At 40.7% G+C, this 20046-nt stretch overlaps 1 protein-coding gene across 2 annotated transcripts in view; it reads left to right on the plus strand.

The window, feature by feature from the left end:
- The first annotated feature begins 3387 nt into the window (after nt 1-3387).
- LOC136774464 (neuronal acetylcholine receptor subunit alpha-7-like) overlaps nt 3388-20046 on the plus strand; it is a 96353-nt gene continuing 79694 nt past the window's right edge. For both annotated transcript variants that reach the window (XM_066728772.1, XM_066728773.1), the window contains exon 1: nt 3388-4877. In XM_066728772.1, the coding sequence (XP_066584869.1) occupies nt 4832-4877 (46 nt within the window). In that variant the 5' untranslated portion in view covers nt 3388-4831. The remainder of the gene's footprint in view (nt 4878-20046) is intronic.

The following is a 20046-nucleotide window of genomic DNA, read 5'->3' on the forward strand; positions in this document are numbered from 1 at the left end:
CTTATGTTTATTTGTTACTTTGGTAAACTAGTCGTCGTAAAATGAAACAGTTGACGATGTACGTTAAAACGAAATTCTTGGTGTGGAACGACGCCCGTAATTAATATATGTATTTAGTCATTTAATATGCTTCTTATCTTTATAGCTCTAATATTAGAGCATTATCCAATGAGTTGCTATATACATATATCGGTATCTTACCGACCAAACCTAGAAGAGATAAATACAACCTTGAGTATTTTGTTTCTAGAAAATTCCTTAATTTATGAAGTTTAAAATTATATTATTTTTGTTAATATATCCAAATTTTACATCATGATATTTTAAACGTTGTTATTTAAATATTTGCTAACAACGGATTAAACAAGATAGTTAACAAGGAATTATAATTCTCTATTTTATATACCAAAGCAAAAAATCGTTAAAACCTATATACACGTTACATAGGATGATGCATTACCTATCAGTTGTTATACCGAATTTAATAACACAAGAAATAATGTGCCATTTCGACAGACGGTACGGAATTGATGTTAAAGAGCTTGCAAAATTGCTTTAATCCATCACCAGCTGATACACATGGCAATCTTTATAAATTCTTTCTTATTTCAAGCTGCTTTCCTAATCTGGGGAAGTTTAGAGTAACTTAATTTCTGTGTATTTTTATCCTTTTCTTGAAAGAATCGAATGTACTGTTAAAAAAATAATAAAAAAGCGTTGAGAGAGAAATGATAAATTGTTGAAAATCTCTTTGCTTGACATAACGGTACAGCAGTTGTATCACTTTTTACAAATGTCAGCTTCTTATTTTGAGAGAGAGAGAGAGAGAGAGAGAGAGAGAGACTTATTGTACAATATACTTTACAGATATTTTATATCTTTATCTTTTTATGCAGGAGCAAATTTATTTATTGATTGAAATATTGCTATTGCCAATTATTTTAAAGAACTGTTAATATTATTAAATTTTTAAATACAGGAAATGGATATAAATATATTTCATGGAAATTCAAGTTGGCCAGCGTTTGAAAAACCTATCTGCTTATAGTCAAAATTTCCACAGAGCGAATGGATAGGGGTTGATAACGCACGACTTTGATTTACGGCTATTGGATATCATATAAGAACACGAAATATGAGTATCGTCTTATTCAAAAGTGGAAAGAATGTGTCGATAAAGCTACCCATGATCATCCTTAAGAAATTGTACAAAAATTATATATTAAATGGTAAAATGTTGGGAGTTAAATAAGTAAATATTAGCACACAAAATGTGTTATATAATAGTTTCAGATGCGATGAAATTCTGCAAATAGTAGGAGTAGCAAACTATTATTGAGCTCATTATATCTATATATTTTAAGCATCGCTCTATACCCTTGAATGAAGTATATCTCAGATTACTGTTGCTAACGAAGATCATGAATCTGTAATATATATTCTAATATAAGCATAGCCACTCAAGAATTTGAGCAAAATTTATGCTAATTGCTGTTACGTAAAGTATCTCCATTCTTCAAAAGAATGTTGCAAGATAACGAGACAAAAAAGCCATTAAATCATTGAAATTATTGGTTAATTAGTGAAAAACACATAATTATTATTAATAGTTGGTTAGCTTCAATAGGAATAATAGCGATGGACGATTTTTATATCATATTTCTTGCAATTGTTTGAAAATTTTGCTAAAGATATGATAACAACAGGTCTCTCTTCGTAAAATAAACGTATCAAGTAAATAAGTTTTCTGCATAATGACGTTGCATGCGATGTTGAGCTGAGTGTGATTATTGTTGGCTCAGAAGAAATTTCTAATTTTCAGAAGACGCGCTTAACGTTGCCAATTACATTTTGCCGAGTTGTACTAAACGTTAACTCTCCATTGTATTATTTAGCGTGTTTATGTGTTGTGCGTTATATTATCCACTATAATTCCAGCTACAATAATATAAATTTTAAACCATTAAAAACCTATGAGCCACTAATGAAATGAAATCAGCTACGAAGGAGAAAGTATGGAGACCACGATATGGGATAATAAATTGCTTGAGTAGTCTAAAGAAGTTAGAATTTAGTTCGACAAGAGACGCGAAGATAAGTCAACGTAGCTCTCCCTCCTCGATTCTCGGCCAACTCCTAAAATCTTCTATATAATGGAACAAAACCTAGTTTCAGCAAAGAACCTTTTATCCAGTAACGAAAAATGTCGGAAAGCTATAAAAGACTTAGAAAACTTACACTAATAACGTTTAAGTTATTAGGGGACCTCAATGGAGCTTTTCTTCTCTGTTTTATACCATCAAACAATTGTCCTCCATACACTATATAATAAGATCCAAATGGCAAAAAGCTTGGACAAACCCGTAGTCTTTTTGCAGCTTTATCCGCGCGTATACGAGAGCATGTTATTTTTGCAAATAGGAAGGACGATAATTGGTGTATCTGATGAATGTATCAAATACGATTAATAGTCTTTTCAGAGTAAAGCGAAATGCAGTCTCTGATGGTTTCTCATAATCTACAATAGGAGAATTCCAACAGCTCATAAAAGAAAGTACAAAGCAGGGAGGAAACGCGGAGGGTAAAGGAGGATTTTGGAGCGTATATATATATAGATAGAGTAGTAAGGATGGAGATATGGGGAATGAGAGAGGGAGAGAGGGTGAGTTTTAAGAAAATCCGTAGTGGTGATGGGGTGGGGGTGGGGGAGGGTTGGAGGCCGTGTGGTATGCGTTGCGGTTGTGTGTTGACTCAGAGTCGTTTGGAGCGTCGTTGCGCGTCTGCTGTCGTGGCGCGACACGGCGCGGTACGACGTGGCATGGCGTGGCACGGCGTGGCACGGCGTGACGACACGGCGTGTTGGCGGAGTGGCAGAGTGGGTAAGGATAGCGGGGCATGCGCCGTCCTATCATATTGATCTCGCCATAGTAACGATTCTCTCTTCTCTCTGGCGATGTTGGCATGCACTATAACGGGGGGTGGGGGATGGAGGGAAGGGGGTGTACCGCATGGTATACCATGCCAGGCTTGATGTAGGCCAGGAGGCTGGGGTGGAAAAACGGGGTGAAGGGATGAGAGATTGGGTAAGGGCGATAGAGTCGGCGTCGGGATGGAACATCGGCAGCGGCAGCGGCGGCGGCAGCGGCAGCGGCAGCAGTGGGGTTGTAGTGGGGGTGGTGGCGGCGGCGGCGGCGGTAGCGGTAGCGACAGCGACAGCGAGTAGGTAGGGGAGGAGAGTATCGGAGCAGAAGCAGAGGCGACGGCCGATGGTCTATATAGAATAGTCGAGAGAGATAGGCAGAAGCGGCTGTACCGCTGCGCTGCAGCTAAATGAAAATCAGTCCAGCGTTGGTCGCCGACAAGGGCGCATCTGGTAACTCCGCGGGAACCACGAAGAACGTCGCACGTAGGCGACCGTGCACGAGCGCGAGAAGAGATGAGATGCTGCGGTTACGGCTGTATCGGCAGTGCTAGGAAGAAAGGAAGGTTGACAGTGTAGGGAGAGAGAGAGGGAGAGAGAGAGAGAGAGAGAGGGGGAGGGAGATCTCCCGGTATGAACCATAAGGATTGGCCGTGCGAGGGATAATTGCAGAATCGCAGCAACAGCTGAGAAAAAGTGGAACTGAATAGGGGTAGCGTTAGAAAAAGGCGGCTTGCTTAAAGGAGAGAATACGCATCGGATAAAGGGAGAGCGAGAGAATCGTTGGGGAATTAATCGACGTTCTCTACGCGTGCGTCCAGCTAGGCGCGAGTCCCGGAAGCGAGCCGCCGGGACTTTGGTAAAACGGAGCCGAGTGCCCCGGGGATTGCAACAAAGGGTTAGTCCGTGCGTGCCGAGGCCGTTTCGAGGCCAAAAAACACACAACGGAGGATGCTTGAGAAGCGACGGAATGCCGCGATGCGTCTCCAGCTTCCGAAAAAGCCGTAGTGCGCGCGTACACGCTGCGCGCTGCAAACACAGAGATCACGTGTCCAACTGGGGAACATGCCATTGACGAGGGTAGCCAAGCATCGAACCAAACGGACAACCTGAGGTCGAGCTTTTTCTATTTTCAACGCCACTTGGAGCTTTTCTGCCGACCCAGAACTACCGGTTCCGCGTCAAACGCGCTCTATTTTCTCTCTTTCTTCTTTCTCTCTTTATTTCTATCTTTCTCTATCTCTTTCTCTTTTCCTCTCTCTCTCTCTCTCTCTCTCTTCGACTCTACCTATCTCTATATTACATATATCTATTATTTCTCTATCCTCCCAACCGTCCCTCTCTCTCTCTAAGCTGAATCAGCTGTTCCTGCGACCCGTCAAACTTCCCAGTGTAAATTCGCATCCTCCCTCGAGCTTTCCCCGGGCCCAGCTCCTTTCTCCAAGGATCCTAACAGCTGCCAGCTCTCTACAGTGTGCATCCCCGGTGATTCCCGGGATATTTTGCTAAGGTGAACAGCTGTGCGACTATCGAAATCGACCTTACTCGTCTCTCATGGTTCGCGTACGATTTTATCGAGTCCGCTACTCGAGCGAGTCGAAGATGCTGTGTTTTTAGGATTAGACTCGAAGCTGGTGCTATCTTTCACCTGTTGGAGGCCTTCGGTTTACCGAGGCTCACCTGTTGGAAACTTCTTCTGGATTCCATTGTGCGAGGCTTTCGCAGCTTGCGTGTGAGCGGCGATTTCACCTGCTGGAAATTTCTCGGTCACGAAGGTGCGCACATTTAGAAGGCTCTGGATCGAGAGTGCGCCAGTCTGGCCGATCCTTGACAGAGCCACGTGTGAAGGAACCAACCAGGCTATAGGAGGAGGAGGAGGAGGAGGTTGCGAGGGTTTACATCCGTGCAAACATGAGGCGCTGGGCACTCATGGCGGCGATTGCCCTGGCTGCGTCAGGTGAGTCTTAATTTTCCCCATTTCCCCTTGACCATCGCTCAATCTCATCGCCATCCATCACTCTCCTACACACACACACACATATATATATATAGTACCTCCTTTCCTTTTCCTTGATGACTTTACGCTCATGCGGCTACATCCACCCTCGAAACAAGCGCTCGACCGGCACACGATTGATCCTCGCCTCTGTCCTTCAACTTGGAGCTTCCAGTTAAGTCAATTCAAACTCTGATCGTTAAAGCACTTATACACGCTTCGGCTCTACCTTTCCAAACTCCAAAAATATTATTCTTAATTATTTCCCTCTTTCCATACCTTGATATAATATAACGAGGTCAAAGTAGAGAAGCACATATTAATATATTCAACTTTTCACAATTCGCAACTTTGTTTCTCGGTTCTTTTATTCTTTATCACGGTATCTAATAGCGTGTGTTCGCGAGAGACAATGAAGAGTTAGAATGAAATTTTATCCATTTGAGAAATGCCGCGCCGTAGTAAATGTGAAAATGAAGTAAATGTTAGAAGAAGATTCATATTTATGTTGATAGGTTGATGTTCGATAAGTCCAACCTTTTCATACCATTTGCGTTCTATTTCGCCATGATTTACTCTCGTTCTCTTCTTTTTATTATCCTATACTCCTGCTATTCTTCAGTTTCATTTTCCGTCTGTCGTTTACCATGCAGCTACCACCCTCCTTCTTTGCGACCCCGAGTTTTGTTCCTCGCGTTTTCGCCGGACCGTTTAGCTCGCTCTCTTAGTGCACGAAAGTATCTAGTGGAAAAACACGTGTCAGAGATACATTGCCGTGTAGGGTTCGTTTCACTGCAAAAAATCCAGGCCGGCCAATACCGGGACTATCTAGTTGAGAAAATTCCAAGTCGAAAGAAAATATTTTTACTCTCTATATATGATTGTAAAAATCGCTTAATCACTCGATTATTAAAGGAGAACAACAAAGTTAAATGGTTTGTACAAAGGTTTATCGCGTGGTTTAAAGCGAAATGGGCATTTTAAAAGTGTATTCAATCTCAGTAATTTCTTTTCTGCTTGCTCGAGCGAAAGGAACACAGTGACTCGTTTAATCACACGACCGAGTTTCAAAGATTTTTGGGGGGAACGGTGGGAAAGATCGAAAGAATTTTCGGTTAAGAGGTTGTCGCGTGAAAATCTGCGTAGCGTAAATATTTGCACGTCCACCGGAATGTTTTCGTTGAATTTAATCGTTGGCCGATCGGGACGCCGGGGGCTTCGTCACTGACTTTTCCAACCTATTTTTTTAGCACAGTAATTTTTCCCTCTGCTTTGAACCAGTTCCACTTCTCGGGGCCACTCCTCCCCTCTTTGCCATCTCAATTCGTAAAGTTCGTCCTGTATTTCCCAGACAGAACGATTTTCTTCCCGTCTGATCGATCGCTGAACTTTCCACTGAACTTATCAAATCGGTTCCACATCTGAAATAAATGGATAGCTAGATTCTTACTTTTCGTTCCATCGGTTACTCTCGGACCTATAAAAAATAGTCGAAAACTTATTAAAAATTCGCTTTTGTGTATTTCGAGCCAAAGATTTGCTTCTAAAATGCTCGATATTTTATTTTCACAACAGAAGTAAAAGTTTATTCGCGTTGAAAAGAAAAATGCTAGAACGTTTCTCGATATTGAACGAATTCGTCGGGGTGATTTGAATAAAACAACAAAAAAGAAAAGAAGTAGATAATCGGATTTCGTGCGATATGAGGAATACATATAGTCGCGTCATGGGAATTTTGAAAGAGTTGTTCGTTCGATTTGTGTGTATTCTCCTTTTGTACGTTTTATTGCGATCGGCAGAGCTAACGATGAAAAAAATCTATTATTTCACGCATGTAATGCGATATTTGTATTACCAACATATAGCTCCGGTTTAATTTACCCTATTCCACACCTCTGCATGTCGATCCGTCTCACTGAAACGTCGTAAACTTTATTGAATGCCATCTCTTACACAGCACGTCGTAAATGGACAAAAGTTAATAGTTGAATTTAAATTAGAATCTAATATTACAGGACTCGATCGAATATTGGGAAATTTTTCAAGTTTAGCAGATTGGATGAAAAAAACGCTCGATCATTTTTCGTAGGGCAGTAACATATCGATATGTTGAAATATTGAAAGTCGATGGTCGACGTGCTGTGCGAGAGGGGAAAAAAGCAAAATGAAGCAAATGACAGAAGGTTCTATCGGACTTTAGTGGTCGGGCGTTTGTACGCATCTCTTACTCCTCCCTCCTTTTTTCCATGCTCCCTAAAATAATCAATATACTATGTTGAATTTTGAATATCGCCAATATAATCGGCGGCTTCTTTACGTCGTCGCATCGCTTCGATTTATGTGCAGTTTGCGTATGGGAGTATTTTCCAGAGTGTATGCGATTGTGTGTGTTTGTACGGAATGCAGTGTGTACGTATAGAAGCGTCTGTGTGTGTGTGTGTGTGTGTGTGTGAGTGCTACAGCAGAGTATCGAACGTACGCTCTCAGCTGGTTGAAAGGAAAGGACGCTGTACGAGCTAGGGCTGCTCTCACATTGACACGCGTAAACTATAATATGCTCCATATATAACGAGTCAACGTCACATAAAATATAATAAATATATGAACACCCACCCACACATCTCTCTTACCTTCAGCCCTTTTGCATTTTTAATATGTAAATTACTATATATATATATATATATATATATATTTGTTTTTAAACCTAACACTAGTTTTACGCAAAAAAATAATTAAACTCGAGGTAATGATAAATAAACCACACACATATATTGGGAAAGAGTGAATATTCGTTCGAGCTCTCACACACGCGAGATGACTCCCTTTTTTCCCCTTCCTCTTCATTTTACTCCGTTGTTTGCAGCTCTGGCGAGTACTACTATGTGCACGCTGACTCGATCGTACATGTCAAGGAAAACTGTGCCAAATGTGGCGAGAGGCACAAGACAAGGCTGCCAACGACACACATAAATATACCTTATTCTCCCTCCCTCCCTTTCTCTCTCTCTCAAACACATACTGTATCTATTACTCCTTCTCATTAATTGCACAGTTTTCTGTTTTTCCATTAGCTCCCCCTTCCCTCGACCATATGATACGTCTCAATTAAAGTTCTCCCCAAGCGTTATCCCATCAGATACAGTGCGTGTTGCAGTCAATATTATCTTCTCGATCAACTCGAGCACTTGAATGTGCCAAGACGGATCATTATTGAGTAGAAGAGTTTTTACCTACATTATTAAGGGCCTTTTGAGGGAATCTAAAGTATTCTAGAGTGCCTTGTTATATCAGATAAAATTTCAACGAATATGCTTTTCAGAGCTCAGATCAATCGATTCGAGTCGATAAACGAATGAAACAATAGTGGAGACGTATATAGATGAGCAAGCTTTAAGATTTCAATTATTATATCTGCAAGAATAATTTGATTGGCGACGAGTATTTTAACGACGAGGTTACCGTGTAGAAATTACGGTTGAGATCGAGCGAGTGAGCGAGGGAGCTCAGTAGTTATAAGGGTTAAATCAAAAATCAGCATTTGTATTTGAAAGACTATAGGTAGCTCTCCCAACGGGAGACTCATCCTGCTTTAGAGAGCCTCGCGCATCTCTCGACAGGGGACTGCGGGCTCAGTAGCTGTCGTGACATTTAAAGAGGCTTGACAATTTTCATGTAAGAGATTCATGCCCCCTTCCCCTGCATAAACTATAGCTGTATATTTCCCTATTTAAATCAATCCTCTTCCTCTATCTATCTCTGATCTGAATAGTTTATTCGATGCGGAGAATAAACTCTACTGCACGTTAAGGAGCTATCGACTTTTCGTTTGATACATCTACCTTACTCTTATCAAACTTCTTTTTTATTAAATTGACACCTTGATCCAATCAAATATTCAACAGCTTCCTCTAACTAAATAAATATTTTCTTTTGACTACGAGCCAATTATATTAGAGTGTGTGAATTTCGTTAAAAGACAAATCAGGACAACTGCTATTCAAAGTGGTATCTCAGGAGAGTATGCTAAATAGCATACGAAGAGATAAATGGAAATTCTGAATTATACCATAAAGAATGTTTGCTTGTTTGCTGAGCTTGTTAGATACTTCTTTGTATGTAACTATTCGAACAGATTTTTTTTTTTTTAAAGAAAAAGAGAGATTGTTGGGAATACGACGCAATCAACTAGTCAGTCTTAGAATTCGTTGGGTTTGAACCTTTAATGCAGATCGTGTGTACGTGGTGCCTAAAACTATGTTAAACAGAAAGGGATATTAGATGGAACTAACTTCTAATAATGTTCCTCCAGCAGCTATCGCCTATCAAGCGAGATATAATGCACGTGTGCATTTGCATTGTTACGTTCTCCAACTATTGATAAATATTACGACGCAGCTTCAACAGAAATATACCATTTCCCTCGTTACTCTCGTTCGTCAAATCTCAAATATATTTGGTTTCATTTGTCAATATTGAAAAGTTGTCAGATGTAAAATGATGCCGAGCCATCACGAGAAATGAAATATTAGTCCTTTAAGATTCTGCATATTTCACATATTCTTCATTCAGGTTTGTTTAGAAGCAGATGGAAATATCGAGCAAACTATATATTATAGTCCAGTTTAGTTTTTTACGCTTATCTCGTTTTTACACCTCCCTGCGTGTCTGCTGGGCTAACGTTGCCATGTGTACTGGTGAAAACTGTGTCAAACGTGGAGGGAAGCTGGAGAAAACGAGCTGTTACCTTACAACACCCTCCTTCTCCGCCTCCTCTTCTCACTCTATCTCAACAACCTTCTTTCCCTCTCTGGTTTACCACACACCAACAAAAGTTTTATAAGCATATTAACAGAAATGAACCATGCCATCTCTTTACCCAATTTCAACTTTGATTAAATAAGAACGATTGTAAGAAATATAACAGTAGAAGCACTCATCTCTCCCTCGCACCATCTCTCTCTCTCTCTCTCTCTCTCTCTACACCAGCTTATTAAAGACAAAACTAAAAATGTGTGGATAAAAATATGAATGAGAGACGCTGAAGAGATTTTTGTAAATAAACAATAAAATTGTATGCTAGCTCTTTCGTTCAGAGTGGTTATGATTCGAAGGTGGAAATGCAAAAAATGTCCTTATATAGCGTATAATTCAGGCTCTCCTGGATGTAGTTGTTTTTCTGCCCTTTTTTTTTTAAATATCCAGTAGACAAGCATTGTCGGCATCCGTCGAGTAAGTAGGTCATTGGATCGCGGCGTTTCATTTAAGTTCGCGGCAACGCGATTCAAACTACCAAGTGTGGAAGCTCGATGGACTGATTCTCTCCTGCTAAAGTTCTTGCACTTTTTTCCTCTTGGTCATTAAAATTTGTAAACTACCTAGCTCGGTATTTCGTTAAGAGAGAAAACTCAGCTTGCCATTCGCTTTACCGACCGAAGGTCCTTCCATCCTATCAGCGCGCGTACCCACCCTTTTCCGCCGTATTGTCGTCGATAATGCCTTGCGGCATCCTATATTGGCTTCGGATTAACAATGTTCCAAACTATTTGCACCCACCAACAGCTCCGCGTAACGACGACTTCTCCATTGTTTGATGCCGCGAACTATGACCTTCGTACAGCTACGATCAAATACCTCATACATCCTACCCTGCTCCAGCGCGATTTACTATACGTCGTAAATCCACATGGAGAAGACCTACTTTTTAATCCCAGCCTTCGAATAACCCCATCGCCTCGTTCAAGCTGCTCCGAACCTATAGCGCCACGTTACACCGATCTTAAAACATCCGCAAGGATGTTCTTTGATAAGCCCCGCGCAACCAATAGCTGACCTACATGCGTGATTGTAAACAAAATTTGTAAATACTGATCCGAAGCTGAAAATAAATGACTGATGAATTGCTTCGGGTTCTTTATTGATTGAAAACAAACATTTTCCATGCGGAGAGTCACTACAGGAGAATATATATATATATATATATGTATGCACTAACTGTGCAGTAAAAAAAAAAATGTTAATGCATTGTATAACCTCTCTCCTATAGAGATTTACAATTAATACTGCTGAACGGGTTTCACGTTACGTCTCGTGATCAAACCAACGAGTCTTTGTATACTGCCTCGTTTCTCCATTTAATTTCCAAAATGTTTAATCAGGATGATTATTTAATTTCTTACACACGAGCAAAATTTTGTCCATACACGATCCAGCATCGTTCGCGTGTTAAACGCGAGGTAGGGGATTGAATGAATTAAAAGAGATTAAAATTAATTCGCGGAACAGGACTAGGGTATCTGGTCATTGAATAAACGCTCTGTTATTAGCTTTGCAGCATAGACGAATTGAATGGCGTTATAGGTTGTTCGAGTTGCGAGGTGTTTACTGCAGTTTCTACGCGGGATTTAGTAATAGGAAGCAATATAAGCAAATAGTTAGTTTGGATAGAGTTGGGCTTTATCGTCGTTTGGGTGCAACAGCTTGCAATCTGACGTATCAAAGTCGAAATAGGACTATGCAGTTACGTTTTCGCAAATACTACGTACACCTGTATCGCTTACGTTAAAAAGTAGCTGTTTTGCTAATCCATGGACATCGATTTGTGGCGGAATATCCTCACCGTGTCGTTTTTTTTATAGAAACGTCCATAGGAAAAAAAGCAGGCGAAACGATCTAATGGTTTTTCAATCGCTTAACGCAGTAGCGGGGCGGCTGAATAATTTTTAATCCACGAGTAGGCGAGGTTGATTTTATTTTTGGGCCGGGATCTACGAAGTTTATCACGCTCCACTTATTGCGTTTCAAGTTCATTACAGCTGAAAGAGCCCGCGATGATCCAGGGACTTTCCAATCGGATTTATTCTCGATGATTGCTGATGGGCGCGTTCGCGTAGCCTCAACACGAGACCACTCGGTCCGCTTCGGGTGCCACGTAGAAAATGGCATGCGCGTACAAGTGTAGGGATTCAAGGGGTTTATGAGCACTCTTCAGGACTGGCGTTGCTCTCGATACGAGAATTTAATTGCCAGCCATGCGAGAATAACCGATTATCGATTCTATGTCAATGTCTTGGCTCGCCAGCAAGAACATTGGGTATCAGCCTCCTATTAGTATGTGTCCGATAAGAGTTCCAACTTGCGCTAACGTTCAAACTGCCAAGAACACATTCCGTTAAAAACGCATCTGCATCTTTCAGCTTGGATTTGCGCATAAAAATGCGTGTCGAGTCTTCGAAATCCAAAGCCTCCGAGAGATGTAATATTTGGACAGCGATGTTAAAAATCATGGCAAAAATTGACCTGGCACGTCGGAATTTATTTGGTCGACTAGGATATCTCATAAAAATGGGCAGAATTATTAGGAGCAAACATTTCCTCGTTGAATGGGTAACCTACTCTGGCACAGATTTTATCGCAAGTTCTGTTATACGTGAGACAGTTGTTTAAAAAGTTTCAACTTTCAAGGGATAACAAAAGACAGAAGTTTCTCTTGTTTGCATGAAATCGAATATGTACTTATTCGTATAATATACCGAGAAAGCTAGATTTCAATAGATATTCTTTAAGCTAAGGATGTTTACAAGATTTCTCAAAGTTTTGTCTTTGGTAGCTCTCGATTAAGGCAGATTTCACGTTCAATTTTGATAATTTAATATCGATGGTAATTCCTTAAGAAACAATTTGTTCGATCGAATAAGGGGATGGATTTTAGTGCATTCAAAATTAACTGGAAGTTTTTTACGCAGTTTTGCTTTATTTTCCTATATATATATATATATATAACGATCGAGTTTACGACTCTACTTCGCTAAGACGCATACAAGCGAGCTGGTTTGTTAGCTACGCGAGGGATTACGCAGGGTCTTATAGGAGCAGGCGGTTATGGAGTAGTTATTGCGCGTAAATAAATAACAGATCTGAAAGTCGATGAGTCCTGGACCTCGAATAAGTACCAGTAAATGTGCCCGAGACACGCGAGACTGGTCTTGAACTTTTGTTTCTGATGGAAGGTACTATCATGGCTCGACTATTCGGAAACGTCAGTGATATCGATTCTTCGCGAAACGCAAAAATTTATGAAGACTCCGCCTCTGAAAATCACGAAGACCCATAGGATACAGAGGAGAGTACATATATAGCTGAAACGAGCAGTCGTTGCTTTATTGTCCAGGATTGTTGGCAGGTCTTCCCCCCCCCCTCCCTCATCCCCCACACCCTATACACTCTTACGGATATTCCCCAAAAAATACAGCCCTTCGTGGCTGAAAAGGCCGAGGGTTGACGATTCTTTGTCAAGCATGAGAGAAACCTCGAGTCTCCAGAATCCGATGGCCCTGAGTATCGGAAAGAATTTTTACCAGGCAAAAGCACACACTCTTGCAATCGACGGAAAGGGCTTTCACAGAGTGAAACATTGAGAGATGAAAATAGGGATAAAGTGTAAGGGGAGGAATAATGGAAAGAAGCTGAGTAACGGTAGAAAGGGAATAATGGAGTGGTTGAAGGGGGTAAGATCGTTTGGAATTGGTGGCGTTATTATCAAAGTCTCATAATTTCTGATGTAATAGTTTGCGTGACATTGTGATGTTGATTGTCACGTTGGCAAAGTCGCTAATGGCAACTGGTCGTAAAGGTGAAACCGAGCGTAGGGAAGTTTGGCAGCTACGGGATACACGGAGAAGCTCGAAGGCTTCTTGGTGGGAATGACGATGGCGCCTTGGCCTGGTGTGCACTCGACGGTACATCCTTCGCCCCTGCTCCATGATGCGCGACGTGACTGGATCGATCCACATGACGCCAGACGTCTTTTAAACATTCCGACGAAAAAGCCCGCTAGGTTAACGACCTCCCTTCCATCCTCCATATCCGCCAAAATATTACGACCTTGAAACCAATAGCCTTACGTCATTAATCACTCCACCGAGCAATCCCTTCCTTCAATCGGTGCACGTTATTCTTTCAAGAGCAACGAAACCTCTGAAGTTGAAATTTATTGCTACCAGACCTCGAGGATCGTTTTCCAATTAAATATCAATTTTCCTACGGAATGTTTAATTCCGGAATATTATTAATTAAAAAACTATCGATCTACCGAGAGACGACTCTTCTCGCGTTCGGCTCAATCAGAAGTGAAACATTGATGGTAGAAATTCTCTTCTTCACGTTGATATAATGGAATGAAGAAGTAAGTGAGCAATGAGCGATAAGTCTTGGAATGGTCAATTACCGTCTATTTTCCCTGGCGAAAGCCGAGATATTCTTCCATCCCTCCGAATACCAATCGTTTGGAGTAACGTGTTCTGCCTATTGACCCAATTTTCTCAGAGAATCACAATAAATTTCAGAGATCAAATGTTCCTTTGTGAGATCCCCCAAAAAGGTGGGTGAGCTTAATGGCGATCAGCCATTAAACGAGCGACGATAGTTTGTCGCCGAAAAGTGATTTCGTATCTAATCCAGCAAACGTCGGAATTTTCAGCCAAGCGACATAAGCTATATATATATATATATATACACTCAGAGCTACTATATTTTTAACTTTTCGTTTCTACGAAAATTTCATATGGATGATGCGTGGAAGTTTACGAGTTCTGCTAGCCCACTTTCGAAAACGCGCCAAGTTTTACCTAATTTTGCCAAGGCAGCAAAAGTTTATGAAGTCATAGGTGAGCTGCCATGCTGATGCTAGTAAAATTGGAATTCTTTCTTTTTCGGCTGTCTCGTCGTCGTGAGGGAATTCGGCGAGGGTCGTCCAACGATCAGGAATTGCAGTCGTTCATAAATTTCAGCGGTTGACGAAGGATCGATGCGGATGACGTAGAACGTCTTCCGAGGGTTGCAAGTCAGCGACCCTTGACAAGAATGGCTGAAAGCTTCACTGGCTTCATTTTCTACTTTCTTTCACTAATACTTCAAAGATGCTGCCAGAATATAGGAAAAGCACTAAAATCCCTTTTTCTTTCTATCCTGATATTCCTGAAGATTTAAACCTTTCGCTGAATTCAATATTATTCTTATTTGTATTAATGTTTTCTCCTCCTTCTATTTTTGCCATACAAGTTTAGCATTTAACTTTCACACTGACATAAAACATCAACTATAAGTTTCAAATCGGTCATAAAACCTGCGACACATTACTACTACGAAAAATCTATCAAACTTGTACAACTTTATTTTAGAAAAGTTTCGATATTTTGGGCTATTTATAGTCGTTTTTGATGTGCCAGTTCTTGCGCCATTCCACTGTGAAAAGTTCAATGATAAAATTTAAGAGCTTGCTTGGCTAGATTTTGTTAATATTAAACAACATTTTTCCTACAATCTTTTCTCATTCCGTATCTTAGAAAAAGATACTAGAGAATCGTATACCTGTATTTTGGGATTACAGTAGAAGAAAAATACCATTAGCCTTAAGTAATGTATCGTTTGCTTGTCAAACGTTTCTTTGCCCCGGCTTACTTTTATGGCCTGTTACCATTAGCTATACTCGTGGAGCGAAACAACCCTTTATTTGGTAACATGTCAAAAGTGCAGCATTGGAAAGAGGAGTGTCCTGGAGTTTTAAGACTTAGTCGGATAAAATGTTTCTCCTGATTTGTTGTAAATCTCTGCAGAGCCCTGTATTAATAAAAGTATCATAGAGAGTTTACATTTATTGTTGGCTCATCGCATAGCAGTTCAATTGACCAACCAATACAACAAGAAATACGAAGCCAAGCAGGGATTACGTGTCGAGAGAACATTAAGTATTTTCATCTTTTCGGTTTGTTGATTTTTCAAGAAAAGCAAATTGAAAGAGTTGCGATCGAGGCTGAGTATAGAGAAAAGTTATAGACAGAATTTGTGAAGTTTATAACTGATGAAAAAAGCGAAGACGGTGGTTGTATGAGGTTTCTTTGATGGTGTGTGTAGTGGGCAATATCAAGGATGGAAGAACACTTTGAGCTAGTAGTATTGCTTTAGGAACGCCAATCGTTTCGTGTATAAATACGAAGGAAACTCAAACAAACGCTGGGGTCGTGGAGGGCCACTTGAGAAGAGATCTACGTCGATGAAGGCTCTTTTTACCTAAGGTACTGTCGAGACTCTTTCCCCCTTTTTTTTGCACTTCTCATCATACACCGATTGCAGGAACTTCACCGAGCACTACAAAATTGGATACTCCTAACAAACTGTCTTGACCTTTATCCCAGTCGAATGTTGACGCTTCCCTAACTCCGTATACTCTTATTATATTTGCAGACCCTGCTTAAAAATTCCAGCTCCAGTGTCGGAGAGCCAGTTACAGATGGCAAAAGGGAACGCAATATTATACGAAATGCTACATTCTTTGACCTGACCCGATTCCTACTTAATGATTTGCCAGAACATTTCGAGTGAGCATATTTATTTCCATTATTTGCTGCGGTTCTTTCCTCCTCGTTGAATTTTTACTGGTATTTGCATGACAGACAATGAAATAGTACAAAGCGGAGTAATTGCTCATCCCCGTTGAATTGCGTATCTAAGTACTCGCAAATGAACAAGTAATTGCCAGTTACGTAAGACAGTGTGTATATATATTCCACCTGTATCTTGCAATTAAGACATTTGTAGACAATATACGACTTTATTGCTTTACTCGACTCTATAGATACGAATTTCTTTCGGTATTATTTACTGCCCTCAAGGACCATGTATCAATATTCTTGAGCTCCCTATGAAGCCTGGACGATTAATCTTGGCCAAGGATGTTTCTCCAACAAAAAGCTTATCTTTGACATCGTTGCGTACCAATCCACTTTTTCATGCGTCAAATGGAAGCGGACGATATTAGGGATTGGACCGAAAGGCCAAAAACACGACAGAGCTATATGAAAGTTTCATCAATTCTATTGACTTTACCGAACTCTGGGGTTAAGCAATAAATATCGCATCTTTTCGTGTTTTTTCGTTAGGATATGTTTTACAGCTGAATATCCTATGGGCCCAAAATATCCTCCAGCAATTTCAGAACTTTTGCGTCATTGGGAGCTTCGTTCTCCAGGACTTATGTAAAAAGGGAAGAGACGAGATACAGGAAGATGAAGAGGGTGAAGGGAAAACAGCGAAGTAAAAAAAATACTAGGGAGGACTAGAGAGGGCTAGGGTAAAAGTAAAGAGGGAGAGGGAGAGAGAGAGAGAGAAAGAAAGAAAAACTTTGGCACAGTTTTCCATGCCGACATGACCTACTGGACTATCGATTCACTGTAGGTTTTGGCAAGAGGAAGCAGCGGTTGATTTCGAAACGAGATGCTCTCGTCCCTCAAACGTTCTTATTGAATTCGAAAGCGAGACGAAAGAGCACCGACAGTTTCCTTTTCGCTCGATTTACTGCCTTGGATGTACCCCCACCACTCTCATCGACTCTTTGTATCGCGCTTTTTTACCCTCCTTTCAACCCCTTCCTCACGACTTCCCCCTATATAATATACATATATTTCTCTGTTCTTACACTCGTCACCCTTTGGTCCTCCCGTCCACTTTTATTTTCTGTCCCTCCCTCCCCCCCCCCTATTTTTTCATGGTTTTTCTCGTCCTTTATCCATTTGACCATCAAATCTGAACCCCAGTTAGTCTCGTATTGCGTACTTTCCTCTCTCTCTTTTTTGCTTTTTCACATCATGGATACCCCTCCCCCATTTCTCTTCCACTTTGCTCGAGGCTCCAGCATTGTTTCGTGATATCCGCATATTTGCGTCCCCGCTGTGGGAAACAAAAGGCTAACAATGGGTCCAAACGTGATCTCAGCCATGTCTCCGCCCTCCTGGTACGAATAGATCGCGCGTGGTTCTGGATCCTACGTGCTTCTTTTGGCTATCAAGGGAAATAAATACTTAGGGCGGCCAACCGCAGCAACATCCTCGATTTAAATCAGCCGCTATATATACTACTCGCTTCTCTCTTGTCACTACTCAAGTCACGAGGTTTTTTAATTTGCACCGCTCCTACTGCATCCTACGGTCGACCCTCCTATCAAGATGTCCTCTGCACTTTTAGTTTTGCCAACTTTCGCTTCGCAACTAAATTTCCACCCCGGTACTAGACACGGCTAAGCCTCCACAAGTATTTACTCTTCATCTCTGATGGAATTGTAATTTTCTTATTTCCACTCGACCATTGTTCACTTTCACCGAATGATTTTATACGAGCTGCTTCAACAATATACAATTCTGAAAGTCCACGAAGAAATTTAAATTATAATTGTTCAGCGAGTTTCCATTGCATTTATTCTAGCAGAAAGATGCTGGTGGAGGGTTGCTTTTATCTCCAAAGTTTATTATACTTTAACCTTATTTTTCACCGAGGAATTGGTAGTGAACACATAACTCTGGATAGTTTGTACTTGCCAAGTAATGTTCAAATAAATAACACTAATTTGAAGTTTCATGATCAAAGCAATACACCCGTCTGAGACAATTAAATTCCAAAGAGAACTCACTAATCTAATGCAACGAAGGGGAAAGAGTTTCAATAGGTCTGCCAGTTTCACGAATTATCGCCGGCAATAGTTTGCTCAAACTGTTTTCCGAAGAAGAAACTAGAATGATCAACTTCACTCGCATCACGTTCAGATATATCTAATTAACGTAAGTGATGATATAAATTTATCTCATAATTTATGGATATTCCGTAGTTATACGTCATGCAAATAAATAGGGTATTGGTAATTGTACAAAAAAAGATGGCGGAAAAAAGATTTGATGGAATACAACGAATGAAAAAAAAAGGGATAAAAATGTTTACGGCACAAAAGAGTATCGAAAAGCACTCACCCTTGAAAACCAAAGAAAGTAATAAAGAATCGTTGAAATTCCAGCTGCTTCGGGGATAAATATGATCGTGATAAAAAGTATTTGAAAGAAGCAGGTTCGAGAGGGGTTGAAATCACGGTCGCCAAGGAAGGGTGTAAAATTTCATTAAATTATTTATTGATTATCGGTGATGGGATAGAAATCTTCTAAGCCTTTACTGTTTTTCGAGCACTGTTGTAGGACTATATCTCGTGTAATGTTTTACGGGAACATGAGCCAATGGAGGCTGACAAGAAAAATTGATTCCATCACGTGCATCGATGCGAAAAAAAAACGACGACGAGGATGACTGAAAAGGGGTTGCCCCTCTGGTAACCACTGGAAAAAACGATATGTCTCTGTGGTCGGCATGGTTGCAGACCCTCTGATTTCTCCTCCCACCCTATCAAATTGAGTTTGTAGAACAAGAAATTTCCTGAAAAACTCATTCCCAACAACTTGTCTCGTTTTTTCAAGATAAATATCGAAATCATAATGACGCGGATACTTTTCCACCTTTAAAGCGCGCGTGATTCTGAATACTGAAAAAAAAAACATTTTATTACACCAGATCTCTCTATATATGAAACATATGTATATATAGCTATATACAAGGATTATGAATGCAAAGTTTTATTTCTGGTTGGAATGGCAACAACGTAACACGAAATGGTACGATTTGCGTGATGTGCGCTGTGTAAGGGAAACGCGAACGAGGCGGAAGAGAAGTAGGAAAATTATTGATTCAGTCGTGTGTACCGATGCGAAAAAGGGACAACCTGAAGCGAGTCGATTCTTCCTTTTGCGGTTGTTATACTTGTGTATCTATAATGGAGAAAAGGGTCAGCCGTGTCACGGTACGGAGAGAGAGAGAGAGAGAGAGAGAGAGAGAGACTCATGGAAATAGGATTACTGGATTCAGTTGATGGCACTTGGATAACTTCCCTCTTGCCGAATAATTGTTGCGAAACTTTTCAGGAAGAAACCGTGACTGGAGACGTCTCGGTTTTATTAATCCGAACGGAGACGCGGCAGTAGCCCCCCGAAACTATATGGAGATGATGTAACGTAACCGAAATCGCGAAGGTAGTACACCATTGTATTAATGCAATATAATGCTCAGAGATCGGCCCCTAGCTAAGCTTCAATTCGATAACAATGGGATTTATTTGTGAAAGTTGTTCTCCAGAAACCATTCGGGTTTGGAGGAACGCGAGGGATTCATTGGATTTCTCAGATCTTGGGAAATGTAAGATTGTCACACAGACTTTAGCGAGGGAGACATCTTTATCTGTGTCTCTGTTGGTGTCGGAAGATTAATG

Source organism: Prorops nasuta, unplaced genomic scaffold, assembly GCF_024137725.1.
Source record: "Prorops nasuta isolate Cenicafe-Biocafe unplaced genomic scaffold, Cenicafe_Pnas_1.2 PNAS00006, whole genome shotgun sequence".
Taxonomy (NCBI): Eukaryota; Metazoa; Arthropoda; class Insecta; order Hymenoptera; family Bethylidae; genus Prorops; species Prorops nasuta.